The 17,059-nt window shown below is 47.4% G+C and overlaps 1 protein-coding gene across 1 annotated transcript in view; it reads left to right on the top strand.

Annotated features, from left to right (window-relative positions):
• The window catches only part of PNPT1 (polyribonucleotide nucleotidyltransferase 1), a 1,336,943-nt gene extending 1,322,893 nt beyond the window's left edge, over positions 1-14,050 (top strand). Inside the window, exon 28 of the mRNA XM_069608057.1 lies at positions 13,742-14,050. Coding sequence (XP_069464158.1) covers positions 13,742-13,912 — 171 coding nt within the window. The 3' untranslated portion in view covers positions 13,913-14,050. The remainder of the gene's footprint in view (positions 1-13,741) is intronic.
• The last annotated feature ends 3,009 nt before the right edge of the window (positions 14,051-17,059 follow it).

A 17,059-nucleotide genomic window follows, 5' to 3' on the forward strand; every position in this document is an offset into this window, starting at 1 on the left:
CTACTGCTTATATACTCTTGAGATGAGCCTGGCTGCTCCGCTACTGTTACCACTTTAACATAGTAGTACAGGCTTGTATCAAAGGTAAAACTTGTATTGCCACCTGTAGTCTTAATTGTGTTTAGTGGTCCCTAGGGCACTGCACATGATTCTGCTTAACAGGTGGCATTTCTTGATCTTGTCTGTACCCCTTCGAAGCTTGATGCAAGCTTTGGTGCGGCTGTTTTTGCCCCTCCTTGTCCTCTTCCTAAAGGAATGTTGGTATTTGTAAAAAATTGTTTTATCAGATTGTTTTGTATTCTTGTACTGAATGTATTCTTCTAAAAAAGAACAGCCATCAGTGTTGTCTACTATTGGGGTTGAGGATAAGGCTATTTCTTGATCTGTGTCACTTTGTGAGTCAATGGGGGGTCATTACGAGTATGGCAGTAGCCATGGCGCTATTAGCGCCATCATCGCCATGGCTACTCCCATACCACATACCGAGTCCGGGTTCCCTGAATGGGAAAATACCGGGCCATTCCAACCTTGGAGGACCCTGTATTTCCCCATTCAGGAAACCCATCCCCATTCGAGCCCCCATAGGGCTCAATGGGAATGGGGAGGGAGCTAACCACGGGCCTGTTAATAATGGGCCCGTTGTTGGCTCCCTGGTCTGCTAGCGGGACCCGCTAAGGGCGCCTGGGTTTACCAGGCGCCCTTTGCGGGTCCCGCAAGCAGACTCGTAATAGGGCGGTAAGGGGTTAACGGCGCCGGCACTGTTAACCCCTTACCGCCCAACTTGTAATGATGCCCAATGTCTGAAGATTGTGGTGTAGTAGATGTAGGCTTTGTCACTTGTAGTGCTGTTTTTGCTTTTGGTTTGTATGTTCTGGAGGTGGTTGGTTTATGAAAGGTATAAATCCTCTTAAATTTATAGTCCATCTCATCTCTATAGAATTTCTTTTGTTTTTTAAGTTGGAGTTCCTTAGTGAACCAAAGTAAATAGTCGTCTAGAATTTGGTAGTTTTTGAAAGTGGCCTCGGATAAGTTTAGTACTTCAGTTTGTTGTTTTATTTGAGTGATTTCCTGTGTAATTGTCGTGATCTTTTTTTTTGCATTCTTGATGAGACGGTACATCATTTCTTTCGAAGTGTTGGTGATGGGTTCTTCCCACTCTTTGAATCCTGTGATGTGAAGGAAAGATACAAATGCGCAGTCCTCTCTGTATCCTTCCTAGCTTTAGATACTTTTCCATAGTTTTAATTTCCCACCAGCGTGCCAGTTCTCTTTTCTCTGGTGTTTCCAAATGTTCAAATAACTTTTTTAATGATTTATTGTCTATCTGACTGTTGTTTTTATTAGACTGTTGTTGACTTGAAAATAGTTGCTCCACCTTCTCTTCTCTCGATTGGTATGGCCTGGAAGAGCTCTCTTTGATAAGGTGGCTCGGGTATGACCTTCATTTGTTTGGAAGGGACAAATTTGTGTCAATTGGCAGCGACTCACATTGAAGTATGAGCTCCTCAGGGGACTGACAGCCCCCGATTTTGAATTGTATTACCTGGGTGGGGAAGGTTGTGCCGCGTGCGACGCACTGACTCCACGGGCACTGAAGAACATGCTAGGTAGGTGGATGGAGCTCTTCCAGAAGTCCCTTCCTGAGGACATAAAGGACTTCGTCAAACATTGCTTGAGGCCGAAGGAAAGGCCTCTATTCACCATTGCACCCCGTAAGGGTGACTCCTTCCCAAGGAAGCGCCCGACCGAGAGGAACCTTTTGGGTTCTAGCACCAGCACACGTACCAAGGCTAATCCAGCTACCGGCCTCACGGCTGAGGGGTCTCTGGATCCTTCCTGTGCCTGTGCTGAGGGACTGCAAGGTTCTTTTACCAGGGTTACTCCTGAGGGGCAACAGCCTTCTACCGGCATCATGTCCGAGGGGGCGCCTTCACGCAGCACTACCGGCAGTTCAGCCGAGGGCAATACGCCTTCCAGGTCTAGGCCTGAGGTGCGGGATAGCCTTATGTTCCAACACCAAGTGACTTGGACGGGGATGGGTCCGATAAGCCAGGCTCCACGAGTTTGGCACGTGGCACGCAGCTCGACAAAATGGCAACCGCACCAGACAAGCTGGCCGCGCGTCCGATACCTCCTCTAATAGAGCGGGTGGAATAACGAGTCACAAGGTGGGACTTGTGTCAACCAGGTACGTGGCCTACAGTTTATCCATCAGCAACACAGGGCAGGTTTCCCCTGCACCCCAGACAGAGCGTGCCCCGGCTCCAGCAGCCACCTCGTCAATATCACCTGCCACCTCTTCAGCCTCCGAAGACAGGTTATTCAAAAGGTTTCTAGCACTGATGCGAACCCCCTAGATGGGGGCCATCCTTCGGGATACTATTGGGGACATGCAGGGCACCAGAAGCAAAGGTACCAGGAGCCAATATAAGAGAAAATGGTCCAGATTCTGTCATTGGGCCGACTCTAAGGAGATCGACCCCCTTAAGTGCACGTTGGACAACTCCCCGCCCACGGATTTCAGGTGGACACATGCAGCACCTATCTGGCAGCCATGGGAGCCAACAGGAACTCGGAGGAGGGTCTCTTCTCCTACACTAACCCGGTGGTCAAACGGCATCTGCTGGGCCGCCACAGGCTCTACATGCCCAAAAAGAAGCCACACCCTGTGTGGGACCTCAATGGAGTCCTGGGCGCCTTGTCACACAAACCATTTGAGCCAATGGCATCCGCGGACATCCGGCTGGTCACCCTAAAGACCGCGATGCTCGTAGGCCTCACCTCCGCTCGTAGAGTCAGCAAAATACAGGCTCTTGTGGCATTGGAGCCCTACACTACCTTTCACAAGGACATGGTGGTCCTCTGGACACACCCTGCGTTCCTACCCAAGGTGACCTCCTCCTTCCATCTGAACGAGGAAATAGTCTTACCCACCTTCTTCGCCGACCCCAAGGATGAGCCTCAGAGGGTTTTGCACCGTCTGGATGTCAGACGCACGCTAAAATACTACATTGACAGGACCAAGGACTTCCGCAAGTCAGATTCCCTCTATCAATTTTGGTGGTTCAAGGCCCGGCTATCAGGCATCCAAGGCCTCCATAGCAAGGTGAATGGTCGCGGCCATCAAGGAGGCCTATGAGGGGCAGCACAAACCAATGCCATCCAATTTGCATGCCAATGCGGTCAGAGCCAAAGCCACGGCCATTGCGTTTCAACGGCATGTGCCGTGGCAGGTCATCAGCACAGCGGCTACATGGGCCACCCCTTTGGCTTTCAGAAAGCACTACTGTTTGGGTGCCGCCTCCAGATCAGACACAGCTTTGGGGCAGGCGGTTATAAGAAACCGGTTTGCTTAAGGAGGGTCTCCTCTCCACCCTGGGGGTGCATTCAGTTGTAATCGCCCATACAGTATGGAGGAAAGGGGACGGGACGTAAGAGTAATTCATAGTTACTCACTGTAGTGACTAACGTACTATTAGTCCATAGTCCCCTTTCCTCCATACGTTCCACCATCCTCCCCCTAATAATGCTGGTGTCATTAAGCAATGTCAAATATTGTTGATGCGTCAATGGGGACTGAGGAGTGGGTGGAGTCAGGCGAGCGCATGCTCCCAGGGCCTCGCCCCTGCGCACCTCTGAATTTATAGGGGAAGATGATTTTTCTGGTGGAAAAGGTTCTGTCTCTTGTCCCTCGCAAGGGACGCCCATCGCAGTATGGAGGAAAGGGGACTATGGACTAAGAGTATGTTAGTCACTACAGTGGGTAACTATTATATAATCAAGCCATACTGATTTGGGGCATGCCGTTTTTTAGTCCAACATGGGATAAGCTTCTGGTAATCCACTGGCAAGAGGCTGGACCTGGGCGACTTGTTCTATGAGGGCACATTCATTTCATGGGATCAGATTAAGGTGCACTTTGGAGATACACTGCTCCGTAGGCTCCAATATAGTCAGATCCGCTCAGCCATGGTCTCGGTGTGGCCTGAGTTTCCACAAGAACCTGCAACGCATCCATGTTTGAGGGATTTACTGTCGTTGGGCACAAGGAGGAAATCGGTGTCAGCACTATACAAACGTGCGCAGATGTCTTGTAGTGTGCAAACGGTAGACATCAGGGGTAAATGGGAACGGGATCTTGATGTCATTTTTACAAACACTCACTGGCTGCAGATATGTAAATTAGAGAAGCAGGAATTATTGAACTCTAGGCAGAGGCTAATCCCCTTCAAGATCCTAAACCGAGTATACTTTACCCCGGCCCGCCTCAAGAGAATGTTTTCCTCCTCGGAAGGGAGCTGCCCCAGGTGCAGTGCTTTGGAAGCTGGTATGGTGCATATGCTGTGGTCATGTCGGGCACTGCCGGTGTAGTGGGATGCAATATGTCAGGCATTAGATGAGATTGTGGGCCAGCCTCTGTCATGGGAACCATTGATGTGTTTATTGGGATATGTGAAGAAGCTGAATCCTTTGAAGCGTAAATTGGTAAACCTTGGTCTTGTTTTGGCAAAAAGAGCTATTCTGATGCGCTGGACATGGAGGGGAGGCTCCCACGTATGACAATTGGCTTCATGACATGGTTTGGGTTAACGATATGGAAGAAGTGAATGCCAGTTTGCAGACACCAGTGAGCCGCCCGCGTGAAATCTGGGGCGACTTCTGTTAGTATCTGGAACGTCAGATTGTGAATGATGATGACAATGAACCAACACCGTGAAATATCTCATGGAAGTCAATGTCTGTGTCAGTAGTCTATTAATGCTTGTTCGTGATTTGCAATACTGTAACTTTGTGCAGGATAAATAAAATGCTGAAAAAGGGAAAGAACGACATTGTAAGAAGACTAAAACGGTCCCACTCCAGGGGCCATTGCTCGTTGTCTTCCTCGCGGAAGAAGAAATGGGACCACTGCTATTGACGCGAGTCCAGCTCGTCGTCGGAACGAGGTAAGCCCTCGCAGGGCCGACCACTCGGGAAGAGTGGGAAAGTTTTGTAAGATCCATGCTTGAAATGTTTAGGCAACAAGCTGCTTTAGGTGTGGCTCCGGCCCCCGACCAGCAAGAGTTGGTGGCAAAAGGGGGCGCTCTGTGCTCCCGACCCCAAGCAAGCCATTCTGTTGACGCCATCTATGTCAAAAACACCTTTGGGCATCACACCTACCAGGCATAAGTCACCGTAGGGCCAAGGCCCACGACGCTCATCGTTCATCCAAGCATCCCTTGGCGCCGAAAGAGCCTTCAGCATTGAAAACTTGGACTTTTCGAAGCTATTTTCAAGCCCTCGGCGCCGACAGTCGGCGACGGTTAATTTGTGTCGCTGTCGAGAACAGGTTTCTTCGACTCAATGCAATCCATATTTGGTGTCGATGACCCCCATGATCCAGTTGACCCCGTTTACATGGGAGCCAGCGTCGATTTCTTTTGAACAGGCTGATTTATTGGGCCTTGCTCAGGGTCTACAAAATGCCAATGGTCTGGATACTTCCCCAGACCTTCAGTTACAACAAAACCAGCCCTATACCCATGCTAATATCAAGTTCAGGGATCTGGTTCACAGGGTTGTTGACACCCTTGGTTTGAAGGCGTCCACCACACCTCTTCAGGGGTATGAGCTCACTGACATTTTGGACGAGGGCCCCGCAGTAGAGCATAATATGCCATTCATCCCAGCCATTGTGGACCCTTTAGCCTCCTTATAGCAGCACCCTTGTTCTATTCCCCGCTGTGAATCCCAATTTTACAGGGCAGTATAGGCCTGCAAGAGGAGACACTTCTTTCCTTGCCACACATCCTTCCCCACAAGGGTTGGTTATATAGGCTGCCACTATTTCCACCAGGCCTGCAGCATCCACTTCCAATCTGCCTACGGACAGAGAGGGAAAGAAATAGGACGCATTGGCCAAAAAGGTTTTCAACTCAGGCTGCATGGCGCTCAAAGCCACAAACATAGCCTGTAGTTTCGCCAAGTATTCCTTTGGCTCATGGAAGGCTGTGGAACATTCTGCTGAATAGGTCCCTGAGGGTGCCATGCAGGACGCAGTTTTACAGCTGGTGGAGGATGGGAAGGAGGTAGCCAAGCAGTCATTGCAAACGTGCCTGGATGTAGCGGAATGCGTTGGCAGAGCCATGGGTTCAGCAGTAGTAATGAAACGCCAAGCCTACCTAAAAGCTTCTGGCTTCTCTCTGAATGTTCAGAACAGGCTGCTGGAGATGCCCTTTGAAGGTGACATGCTTTTCGGTCAGAAAGCGGACGAATCCTTGGAAAAATGTAAGGAATCCAAGTTGGCTGCTAAATCATTGGGTCTAGCGGCACCTGCCCTCAGCTTCGCCTCCAGGGGGCAGAGGCTATAGACGTTATGTACCCTATGGCAGGAAGGCACAGCTCACACAAGCCAGGCAATTGCAGAGGCACTTCTCGCATACCAGAAGGGGCAGAGGGGTCTCTAGAGGCCAGCAAGCAGCTATAGCGGCAGGGACACCTGTGCCCTCTAAGCCTCTTTGATTTTCCCCTCCCAAGATGCATCGGTTGGTGGATGGTTGGCAGGGCTTTCGCCCCAGCGGCAGGAAAGAACTTCCGATGCCTGGGCCCTGCAGTTGATTCGGTGTGGTTATTGTTTGCCTTTTCTAAAGAGGCCTCGGGACGGACCTCCACCTTCTCCAATCCACCCAGGACAGGAGCTCCGGGAAGAACGGAGCCCTGTTGTCGACTGGTGCTGTGGAAGAGGTATCTCCTGATCAGAGTGGGTCAGGTTAGTATTCCCGGTATTTTCTGGTGCCCAAAAAGGGAGGTCGTCTCCATCCCATCCTGGATCTCAGGGCCTTGAACAAGTTCCTGAGGAAAGACAAATTCAGGACGGTGATGAGCGAGATTCTCCACGCTCTCGAACTTTAGGACTAGCTAGTGTCAATAGACCTACAGGACCCTTATATCCATGTGCCGATACACCAAAAGTACAGGAAGTTCTTAAGGTTCCTCATAGGGGACAAGCACCATCAGTTCAAAGTGCTTCCCTTTGGGTTGACCTCGGCGCCAAGGGTCTTCACCAAGCTCATTGCGGTAGTTGCAGCTTACCTCAGGAGATCCGGAGTCCATGTATTTCCGTACCTGGACGACTGGCTGATCCGAGGTAAGTTGACGGGCAGGTTTTGTCTCATCTAGAAGACACCTGCCTTCTACTGCACAGGCTGGGCTTCCCCCTCAAGTTGACGAAGTCCCATTTGACACCAGTTCAGCAGCTCCAGTTCATCGTAGCAGTCCTAGACACCCGGGTAGGGGAGGCTTTTCTTCCTGAGGAGAGAGTCTGAAATATAGCCAAGATGGTGCATTTATTTCTGAACCACACCATCCTTTCAGAGGCTTCCTTCCTCCGCCTATTGGGTCTCATGGCCACCTGTATTTTTCTAGTGCTAGAGGCAGGCTGCGTATGCGATTCCCTTCAATGGACCAGTGGTCTCAGTACCTGGGAGCAGTCACGGATCGCCTTTCGGTGTCCAGCCAGGTAGTCTGCTGACTCGGCTGATCTGCAGCAATCTGTTGGCAGGGGACACCTTCTGGCCACCTTGGCCCCAGGCCCGAGTGGTCACGGATACGTCCCTGAAGGGTTGGGGCACTCACTGCAAGGAATTGCAGGTGAGCGGGCTTTGGTCTCCATCAGAAGCCAAGTGGCATATCAACAGGCTGGAGTTGCGGTCCATCAGGTTAGCCCTAAGGGTCTCTCAGAGGAAAGTATGTCCTCGTCCTATTGGACAACATAGTGGCCATGCATTACCTCAACAAGCGGGGTGTTGTGCACTCTCCCCCACTCTGCACAGAGGCAATTCAGCTGTGGTTCTGGTTGACAGTGAACCAGATTTCGGCAGTTCATCTGGTGGGTACAGAGAACACCTTGGCGGATCCTCTGAGCAGGCAGTGCACGGTCTCACACGAGTGGGAGGTGTGCCCAGAAGTCCTACTGCAGGGGTACTCTCTGGGGTACCCCTGCAGTAGACCTGTTCACCACAGAGTCCAACAGGAAGTGCAAACAGTTTTGCTTGAGGGAATTCCCAGCAAACGGTGCACTAGGGGGCACGTTTCTGGTGGATTGGACCTTCCCTCTCCACTACGCCTTCCCTCTGATTCCCGTCATTCCTTGGGTTCTCAGGAGGTTGAAGAGATTTCGAGCATACATGATCTTGATCGCCCCGGATTGGGCGAGGAGAACATGGTAGTCCGATCTCCTAGATCTGACCACCTGTCCACCTCACCGGTTGCCTCGGCGTCCGGATCTCCTCATCCAGTCGGAAGGTCAGGTGCTCCTCAAGACTCCCTCAACCTACATGCGTGGCTCTTGAGAGGATGGGGTATGATGACTGGGACCTCTCAGAGGAGGTGGTTGAGATATTGCTGGCTGCACACAGACTTTCTGCTAGATCTCTGTATGCGTGAAGTTGGAGGAGATTTGAGGAGTGGTACATGAGAAAGGCAATCCATTAAAGGAGAAATTACTCACACCAATGATCTTTCTATGGATTCTTCTCCCACAGGTTCATCGACCCTCCCATCCATCCCAGCTCAGAAAGTTATGTGGCTTGTCGCTTCTGTCCAAACGAGAAGACATCTGGTGATGGCTCTTAGATGACCGCTTATCTCTCCGTCATTTAAAAAAAAAAACATTTTGTTCAATCATTGTTGTGTGGGATCACCCTGTTGGGTTGTATCCTTGTTACGTTTCTTTACCGGCGATTAGCCTCCTCCTGTGGTTTTTCCTTCTGCAGGTAGTGGGGGGGTACTGAAGCTTAGGTTGTAGTGATGTTCTATATATATACAACGCTTATGTCACTTCCAGAGCCGACGATCGAGAGCCGGGCAAGACCAATTGACGGTCGAGTCAGGGTCAACTACGCGCCATGGCAAAAGGTTTCCGAGCAGCAGAATGAGTAACCTGCGGGAGAAGAATCCATAGAAAGATCATTACGGTGAGTAATTCCTCCTTCCATATAACCAATTACTATGTAGCGAGTCGCCAGATAACCGTATGCAAAGCCATGCAGCTATTAGGGATGATGGCATTCTGCATCTTCCTGGTCCCACACGCCTGTCTGTGCATGTGCCCAAGCAGGAGTGGCTCTCGAGCCAATGGTGTCAGGCAAGTGGTCAGTAGAACGATCTAGTGGTTGTCTCTACAGTGGTGGTCAAAGGAAAACCTTTACCACCCCTGCAGTAGAAGCCACTCTCACCACGGACGCATCTGTCGGGATGGGAAGCACACCTCCTAGAACAGACAGCGCACGGCATGTGGTCTCCATCAGTAGACTCCAAACACATCAATCTGTTGTAAGTACTGGCGGTGTTCAAAGCACTGAAAGCATTCCAAATGCTTCTACAGGGGAAGACCGTTCTGGTGCTCACAGACAGCACCACAACCATGTACTACCCAGTGGTCGAAGTGAGCGGGAGCGATCGGGAGCGGTGCTCCTCTACTTTTTTTAAATTACCTTTTACAGCTCCTATACTTTTATTTTAAAAAGAAACCGTTCCGGAATGGTTTTGTTTTAAAATAAAAGTGTAGGAAGAAGTTGAAACTTGCCCTTTCAGTGCATTGCACTGAACGTTCCCTTAAACAGCAGTTGCAAGTGTTAGGTGATGTGTATTGTGTGTGGGAAGGGACGTGATGATAGGGATTGTGGGGAGTGGGTGCAGGCCAGCAGGGAACATAGCTCCACTACTTTTTTTCGTACACTTCGACCACTGGTACTACCTGAACAAGCAGGGGGGCACTCGCTGTCCAAGGCTATCCAAACTGTCACAGAACATTTGGAAGTGGGCACTCAGACACGTGTTCCTACTATCAAAACATGTTCAAGGGGAACACAATCTGCTGGCAGACATGCTCTGCAGAGACTTGCATCTACCCATAGAACACAAATGGCGCTTGCACAAACGTATTCTACTCAATGTCTTTGCAGAATGGGGTCATCCAGACATCGACTTGTTCGCAACTCCGGAGAACGCCAAATGCCCAGATTACACCTCCAGGTGCCCCCAGAAATAATCCAAAGTGAACAGTCTCTGGATAATATGGTCTGAGAGATGTGCCTACGCTTCTCCACCCCCCACCTGATTGCCCTTCAGAACAGACTAGTGCACAAGATGCACCAGGAACAAGTCACACTTATCTTGGAACCAATGTGGGCTCAACAGCCATGGTTCTCACATCTAATAAGAATGTTGGTCTCCCCTCCCAAGAAACTGACCTGCATGTACAACATGTTACCGGACATGGGAAATACACTACACCCGAGCCCCCAAACTCTCAACTTAGCGGCTGGGCTCCTGAAGTCCTAGAGTTTGGCCATCTCCAATTACCTCAAAGATGCATGGACATACTTAAAGACACGGAAACCTAACACCAGACATTATTACTCCAATAAGTGGAAACGTTTTGTCATTTGGTGCAACTCTAAAAACATCAATCCTATTGACTGTTCACCTAAAGATATATAGTCCTTTATCTAACACACCTATTAGATTCATTACTTGTTTTCAACTCTCTCAAGGTCCACTTTGCTGCCCTCTCTGTGTATACGACACAGCAGAGCAAGGTTTCATGGTGGAAGATATGTCATGAAGGCAATCGTGGAAGGGGTAAAAAGACATCACCCTCCTATTTCTAACCCAGCCCCCAAATGGGACTTGAATGTTGTTCTCACAATATTAATGGGACCTCGTTTTGAGCCAATGCATAAGGCTAGCCTTCACCTATAAGACTGCCTTTTTAGTGGCCATTACTTCCATAAAGAGGGGTACTGAACTGCAGGCCCTTTCAGTTCAAGGCCCATGTGTGTCTATTCACAAAGACGAGGTGTTGCTGCGTACAAGCCCACAATGTGTGCCCAACTTCATCGCAAAGTTCCACGTGAACCAATCAAATGAACTTCTTATTTTCTTAATAATCCAACTAACTCTGCTGAAAGAAGCCTCCATACACTAGATGTTAGGAGAGCAGTAGTGTACTACCTTGAAAAAACAAAATCACAAAGAAAGACAAGCCAATTCTGATCTCTGTGGCAGCTGGTAGAGAAGGGTACCCGGTCTCTAAATCGGCTATTTGCAAATGGATTGTTAAATGCATCACACTGTGCTACTCTCTTGCAAAAAGAGACTTTATGCATATTGCTCACTCTACCAGGGGCACATGAGCTACTATGGCCTTTATAGCAAATGTTCCTCTTGATTCGATTTGCAAAGCAGCTACATGTAGTTCTGTTAACACTTTCATTCAACGTTACTGCTTAGACACACACTCCAGACTGATAATCATCTGGGACAAGCGGTGCTAAAATATCCCTTTGCTACTGCTCCTTCACACTACCCACCACCATCTCCTGGCACTGCTAGCTAGTCTATGCACAGTATGTAAACATATGGTTACCTAAGAGGCAAGCAGAAGCCCCCCTAACACAATGGTATAGGGTGATGCCTACTTTAGTCAACCGCATACACAATAGCAATAATACAATAAGCGATTTAGATTTTCTGAACTATACTCTCTCAACAGAGTGCATAGCATGGTTCCAGGAAGGGAAAAACACACGCAAGTGGTTTACCCAGTGAAAGGCAGTGCACACAGACACGTCCTGCAGCTTTCCAGACATCGTGCCCCGAAGAACACCCAAATCATAAGGTACTACTTTGAGGGACACGCCTTATCCTAAATAGTAATCCCCTACTCATGTGTATTTGTCACATACTATTTCATCCACTCATCTTGGATGTTTGTTTGAATTGCAGTACCCATGAATATTTCGCCCTGAAGAAGACATAGTTGCACTCAGGATGTAGCCTTGGAATACTGTTATATGGTTTTAGCTAATAGGCACTGTATATTAGAGAGGCATGGAGCACTTTAGCATAACATGGACAATGTGATAAATGAGTCTGTAGACAAGTCAATAAAGTGGTAAATGAGTTGGCACTTTCAAAGGCAAATTATCCATGTTTATGTAAACCAATATTCGGTGCTCATTTTCATCCAGACCCATAGTGATCTTTGAACAATGTGGAATGGAGACTATAACAAGAAATTAATGTTAATTTAGCCCTATTCCATTCTATTTGCACTTTACAACTTTTAAACAATTTGTGTACTGTTTTTTGTGTACAGTTTTACACATTTTGTAGTGAAATGAGGTGTGAGTGAATGATAAGAAGGAGTCAATTGTTTAAAATATATATATATATATATTGTTTTTTAACACAATGTCATTGTAATAAATAATTTTCTATGAGCATGCATAATACTGCACTTCCTTATCAGTAGATAAAGATACACATGTAGCAGTGGACCGGTCACGTAAAGAGTCAATGTAGGCCACACCGACCTCACAGGAGGCATTGAGACAAAAAAGATTGTAGCAGCATGTAGAAGTTTACCATGCACTACTGAGTGTGGGTTTTCTGCTTAATATCCCTTCCAGTGTATGGGTATACAAGGACTCCGTGAGTAGGTAATATACAGCATGTAATTCTAAGCAGATTCACAAGCATCAGAAGTCCTACATTACTCACCGTAATCTCATTTCTGATGATTGTATCTGCTTAGATTCACATGCGCCCACCCTTCCTCCCCTCTTGGAGCAGAAGGTACATAGACATCTTACACCTTCTTCTTCTGTACTCACTCAGGTATTCGGTAAGTCTCACTCATGCAGAAAAAAAACAACCGGTGGGACCTCGACGTGGGTCCAGTACACGTCACGTTAGGGATAGCGTTAGTCATGCCCAGGTCAACGTCCCTTTTCCATCTTCGAAAGAAAGATGCAGTGCTCTGCAATTACCACTAGAAGTCGGACTGTATGCACAGCATGTGAATCTAAGCAGATACAATCATCAGAAATACAATTACAGTGAGTAATGTATGTCATGTATAATAAACGGGTCATACAATCTTGAATTGCACATTCTTTTCCTGATAAGTTAGTCTTTAATTATCAGTTCATGCCGTAGACATTTTGAATGGTTTCATGCCGTGGACAACACATGTTTCAACCAAACGTGGTGGTCTTCAAGAATATCAATTGGCAACCGTAAAGTTAGAAGTTTGAACACTTTATCAGGTTTATCCATGTAAACTAGATTCTGTGACCTTGTGAACTTGAATTATTATACTGTGATTACTAGCAAGTATATTGCTAAAAGGGCATAGAGCGCCCAAGCAATTTGACCCCTGTGGAAAGGCTTGCAGAGCAGCTGACGCTGGACGGTATATCTGTCTGATGAGGAATCTTCGGGAGAAGAATCCATACAAAGAACATTACTGGTAAGTAATTTCTCCTTTTAACCCATTTCTTGTTAAATCTTCAAGGGGGAGAACTTGCTCCAGTTCCACTATACCCTCCACACCCCACAACCCCCCCGCCCCCCACGATTCTTGGCTGGTTCAGGCTCCCTCACTACTCTCGGTCACTCCCGCATATTGGTAAAAAACAATTACCATCTGTAAAAATAAATCACCAGGCGCCATTGAGTAAAAGGTAAAGATCTTAGCATTTTTCTTTTGACAGGTTCATTAAATAGGTAATCATGTTTTTCCATTTCAAATGAGCAGTTACTTAATGAGCTACCTCCTTCATTTGAATATGCCTTTAAGTTACTTTAAGCATTCTAAAACCTGCTTGTGTGTATGCTTTCATGATTTGATTATGATTTTATCACAAACGTTCGTTTGTTACATGGGTTGCCAATGTCTGTCTCTTCATTTTAGGTGAAATACTTTGGTCGTGATCCAACAGATGGTAGAATGAGACTTTCACGCAAAGTGCTTCAGTCTCCAGCTGCAACAGTGGTTAAAACACTGAATGACAGGAACAGTATTGTGCTGGGAAGCTCCAGCCCTCCATCTGCAAGCGCGTCCTCTTCTGGATTACTAGAATGAAGGATCCTTCAAGAAGTCAACCTTTTGTTAATTTCAAATTAATACCCATCACTTCAAGACAAAAAGCTGCTTTCATAATGTTTGCTGTATATTATGTAGATATATTTTAATAATTTGTATAAAAACTGATATTTTTCATGTGTAGTGTCGTAATTATTTCATGAAATCCTGGCTGATTCCTTACTCTTGTAAGTGCTCAGTTTGTTGATATGAGAAGGGCTTCTTAACTTGTACTTATTGCATTTTTACATTGAATCCATGAATCACCCAGTAGTGAAGTTAAAGAATACGAATTCAGTTTTCAATTAATTGCTTTTTCCCATAGTTTCCTCATTTTGATAGATATCTCTCCAGCATCAGCTGCTCCAAGTTTTTTGACTGGGGCCCTAGTGTGGCTTGAAAGCCTCTAGATTCCATCATGTTCGACCACAACTTCAATTGCTGCACTAAAAGGATGCACTATGCCCCTTTACCTCAGATCCTTTTTTTTTTTTATGGGAACTCTGCACGATACTCGAAACGTGGCTTGATATTGTGATTCGATTTGAAATTCTTAATACGCCAGAATGACGTGGCCTAAATCATCTGGTTTCAAGTGCTGCAAGGACTGTAACTCCAAGATCTCCCTCATGGATCCGCACACCATCTGTGTGTGGTGTCTCGGTGTTTGGCACGATATAGAGCAATGTGGTTCTTGTCTGGTCATGAACCTTAAGGTGGGTAAAGAACGTTCAGCAAAACTGGTGATCCGTAGACCACCTGCAAAACTACCTGCGGGGTCGGTTATGGAATGCTTGGAGAATAACACAGTGGGGCCTACTCCTGAGAAACAACGGGAGGGCACTGTTACAAAAACTGTTACACTCGCATAGCGAGTGCCACCACTATTCCCACCCTGTGAAGGGGGCATCGAGGGAAGAGTGGGATGAGTTTAAGAGGCAAATAATCCAAGTGTTTGAAAAGGCTGTGGCTTGTGCATTTCAGCCTTGATGCTGCATAGTGGACCACGCTTGGAGCGCACATGGTTCCTGCAGCACAAAGGCAGTCAGAGAAGGTTAAATGCCCTCATGCACAGCCTTGAGTAGGAAACATGCATCCTCGCCAATGCTACCATTGGTGCCGGCCTCGGGTCACAAAGCCACTCTCCCAGTGGGAATGCTGCAGGACCAAAGCTGCGTGCTGGAGTTGAGCAGAGTTCTTTGATTCGATGCAGTCTACCTTCGATAACCCGATCCCTTTCAGATTGGAGCCACTTGTGGGCTTAGCCATGAACGCGTTGCCCGACTTCATGTTGGACCAAGCGGGTCTAATGGAGTTGGCAGAGGGCCTCCAGGGCCCTCCACTATTTCACCAGACTGGACATGTACCCCGACTTCTAATTTCAGCAGGCAGCCCAGTATGCAAGTCCCAAAGGCCAGCACTGCATGGTGGTCAAGGAGGTGGTCATGGCGTTCAGTCTCGGCGCTCCATCAAAGCGGTTGATGCAGAACTACTTAATTGATCATGGACCGCAGGCGCAACAACCTCTGCTGTTCAACGCCTCCGTAGATCAAATGTTGAGTATTGTGTTAAATATGACATAGTTTAAAGATAACAGTTGCTTGGGCAGGTTTACCACCTCCGCCTCTTGATGATTGAGAGTGTCTCTTCTGACCCTATCTTTGGGTACCCTGCCCTCTACCTCTCTGGTAATGGGAGAAATAACACACGGCTTTACTCTTCCAAACCTGAGAAGAAGCCTGCTTTTGTTGCTGACCCTACGGAGTTAGCTGCCGCTATGGAAGCATGTAGCTTCACAAGGCAGTTGTCCGCTTTAGGTCCAAATAATTTTGACCCCTCAGACCTTTTATATAATAATCGGGCCTGGAACATCAAGAGCACAGCCTGATTTTATGTGCCATGCAAATCTCCTTGCTACTTTGCTGAAACCCATGGACCTTCCCATACAGCTTGCTGCATCCAGTCCTGACTGGCTAGAGGGACTAGCATGCCTCTTTACCATCTGATATTAAGTTTAAGAAGCCATCCCTCATTTCCCCTCATAGTCCATAATGTTTCTCACCAAGGTGGATTTTGAAGGGAAACCTACCTGCCACCTGTCAGTTGAAGAATCCGTCGAGGAAAAGTGGTGACATCTCTTCTTCTTAGAGGATATAGAAATGGTGGGAGTCTCCTTTGGACAGCAATCTCTTGGAACGTTTTTTGGCTCTCAGGAGATTTTTCACCTGCGGAACTGTGACTTTTGGAGGATTTTCTTTTTGAAGGCATGACGACCCACGGTGAGCTTCGATCTTCTCTATTTCAATACTTTGGCCCTCATCGATTGGCAGGAACCACTCTCAAAATCGTGGCCTTTGCTGAGGCACCAGAGACAGATTCTGTGAGGATCTGTAATCAACATTTTTGAATCGCAGTCATTTCATCTTTTGAAACCCATAGGCTTCGGAGTAGACATTTTAACTAATAATGTCAAAAGGAATAACAAACGTGCATTGAAGAAATTCTGAGGCAAAGTCCAATGTTCAGAGATGCGTGCTGAGCATGTGAAAAAACGAAACTGAGGCAACGGGCTGGGTGTGAGCTATTAATATTGACACCAAAGTGATGTCCCGACGCAGGTGTCAGAAGCGTCGAGGGACTTCGACGCCAAAGCCGCACTGCTGCCCCTACTGTCTAAATATTCACTGAGATCTGCTTAAGCAAGCGAAGCAGGAAAAGATATCGAAGATGAGGAATGTGTGAGGACATAATCCATTAGATAGTATGGTTTTCTCCAAATGTTCACAGGCAAGGGGAGCGTAGATCTAAGATGTGTCCATCTCTCAACTTCCTGTGGGCTCCCTCCACCATAGCCCAGGCTTCCATAGCCCCAGATTGGATCTATAAACCTAAAGACAGCTCACCCATACTGTCTACATTTTTGGTTTGGGTGCTTTTTGGTGGCATAAGCCACCATATTTTGCCAAAACAAAGCTACTAGAAGAAATGTTTACAAAAAGCAGTCTTTCTGGTTGTCATGACAACTGAAACTGCTGTGGCATACAATGACTGGTGCACTAGGTGTTCATTTCTGTTGTAGTACTTGGATGTAATCCAGTAGTGGCTTGTTTAATGTATTTCCCCCAATCGGGAGTGATGTCATGTGTA

The sequence above is a fragment of the Ambystoma mexicanum genome, chromosome 4q (assembly GCF_040938575.1).
Source record: "Ambystoma mexicanum isolate Mex_15411 chromosome 4q, UKY_AmexF1_1, whole genome shotgun sequence".
Classification (NCBI taxonomy): Eukaryota; Metazoa; Chordata; class Amphibia; order Caudata; family Ambystomatidae; genus Ambystoma; species Ambystoma mexicanum.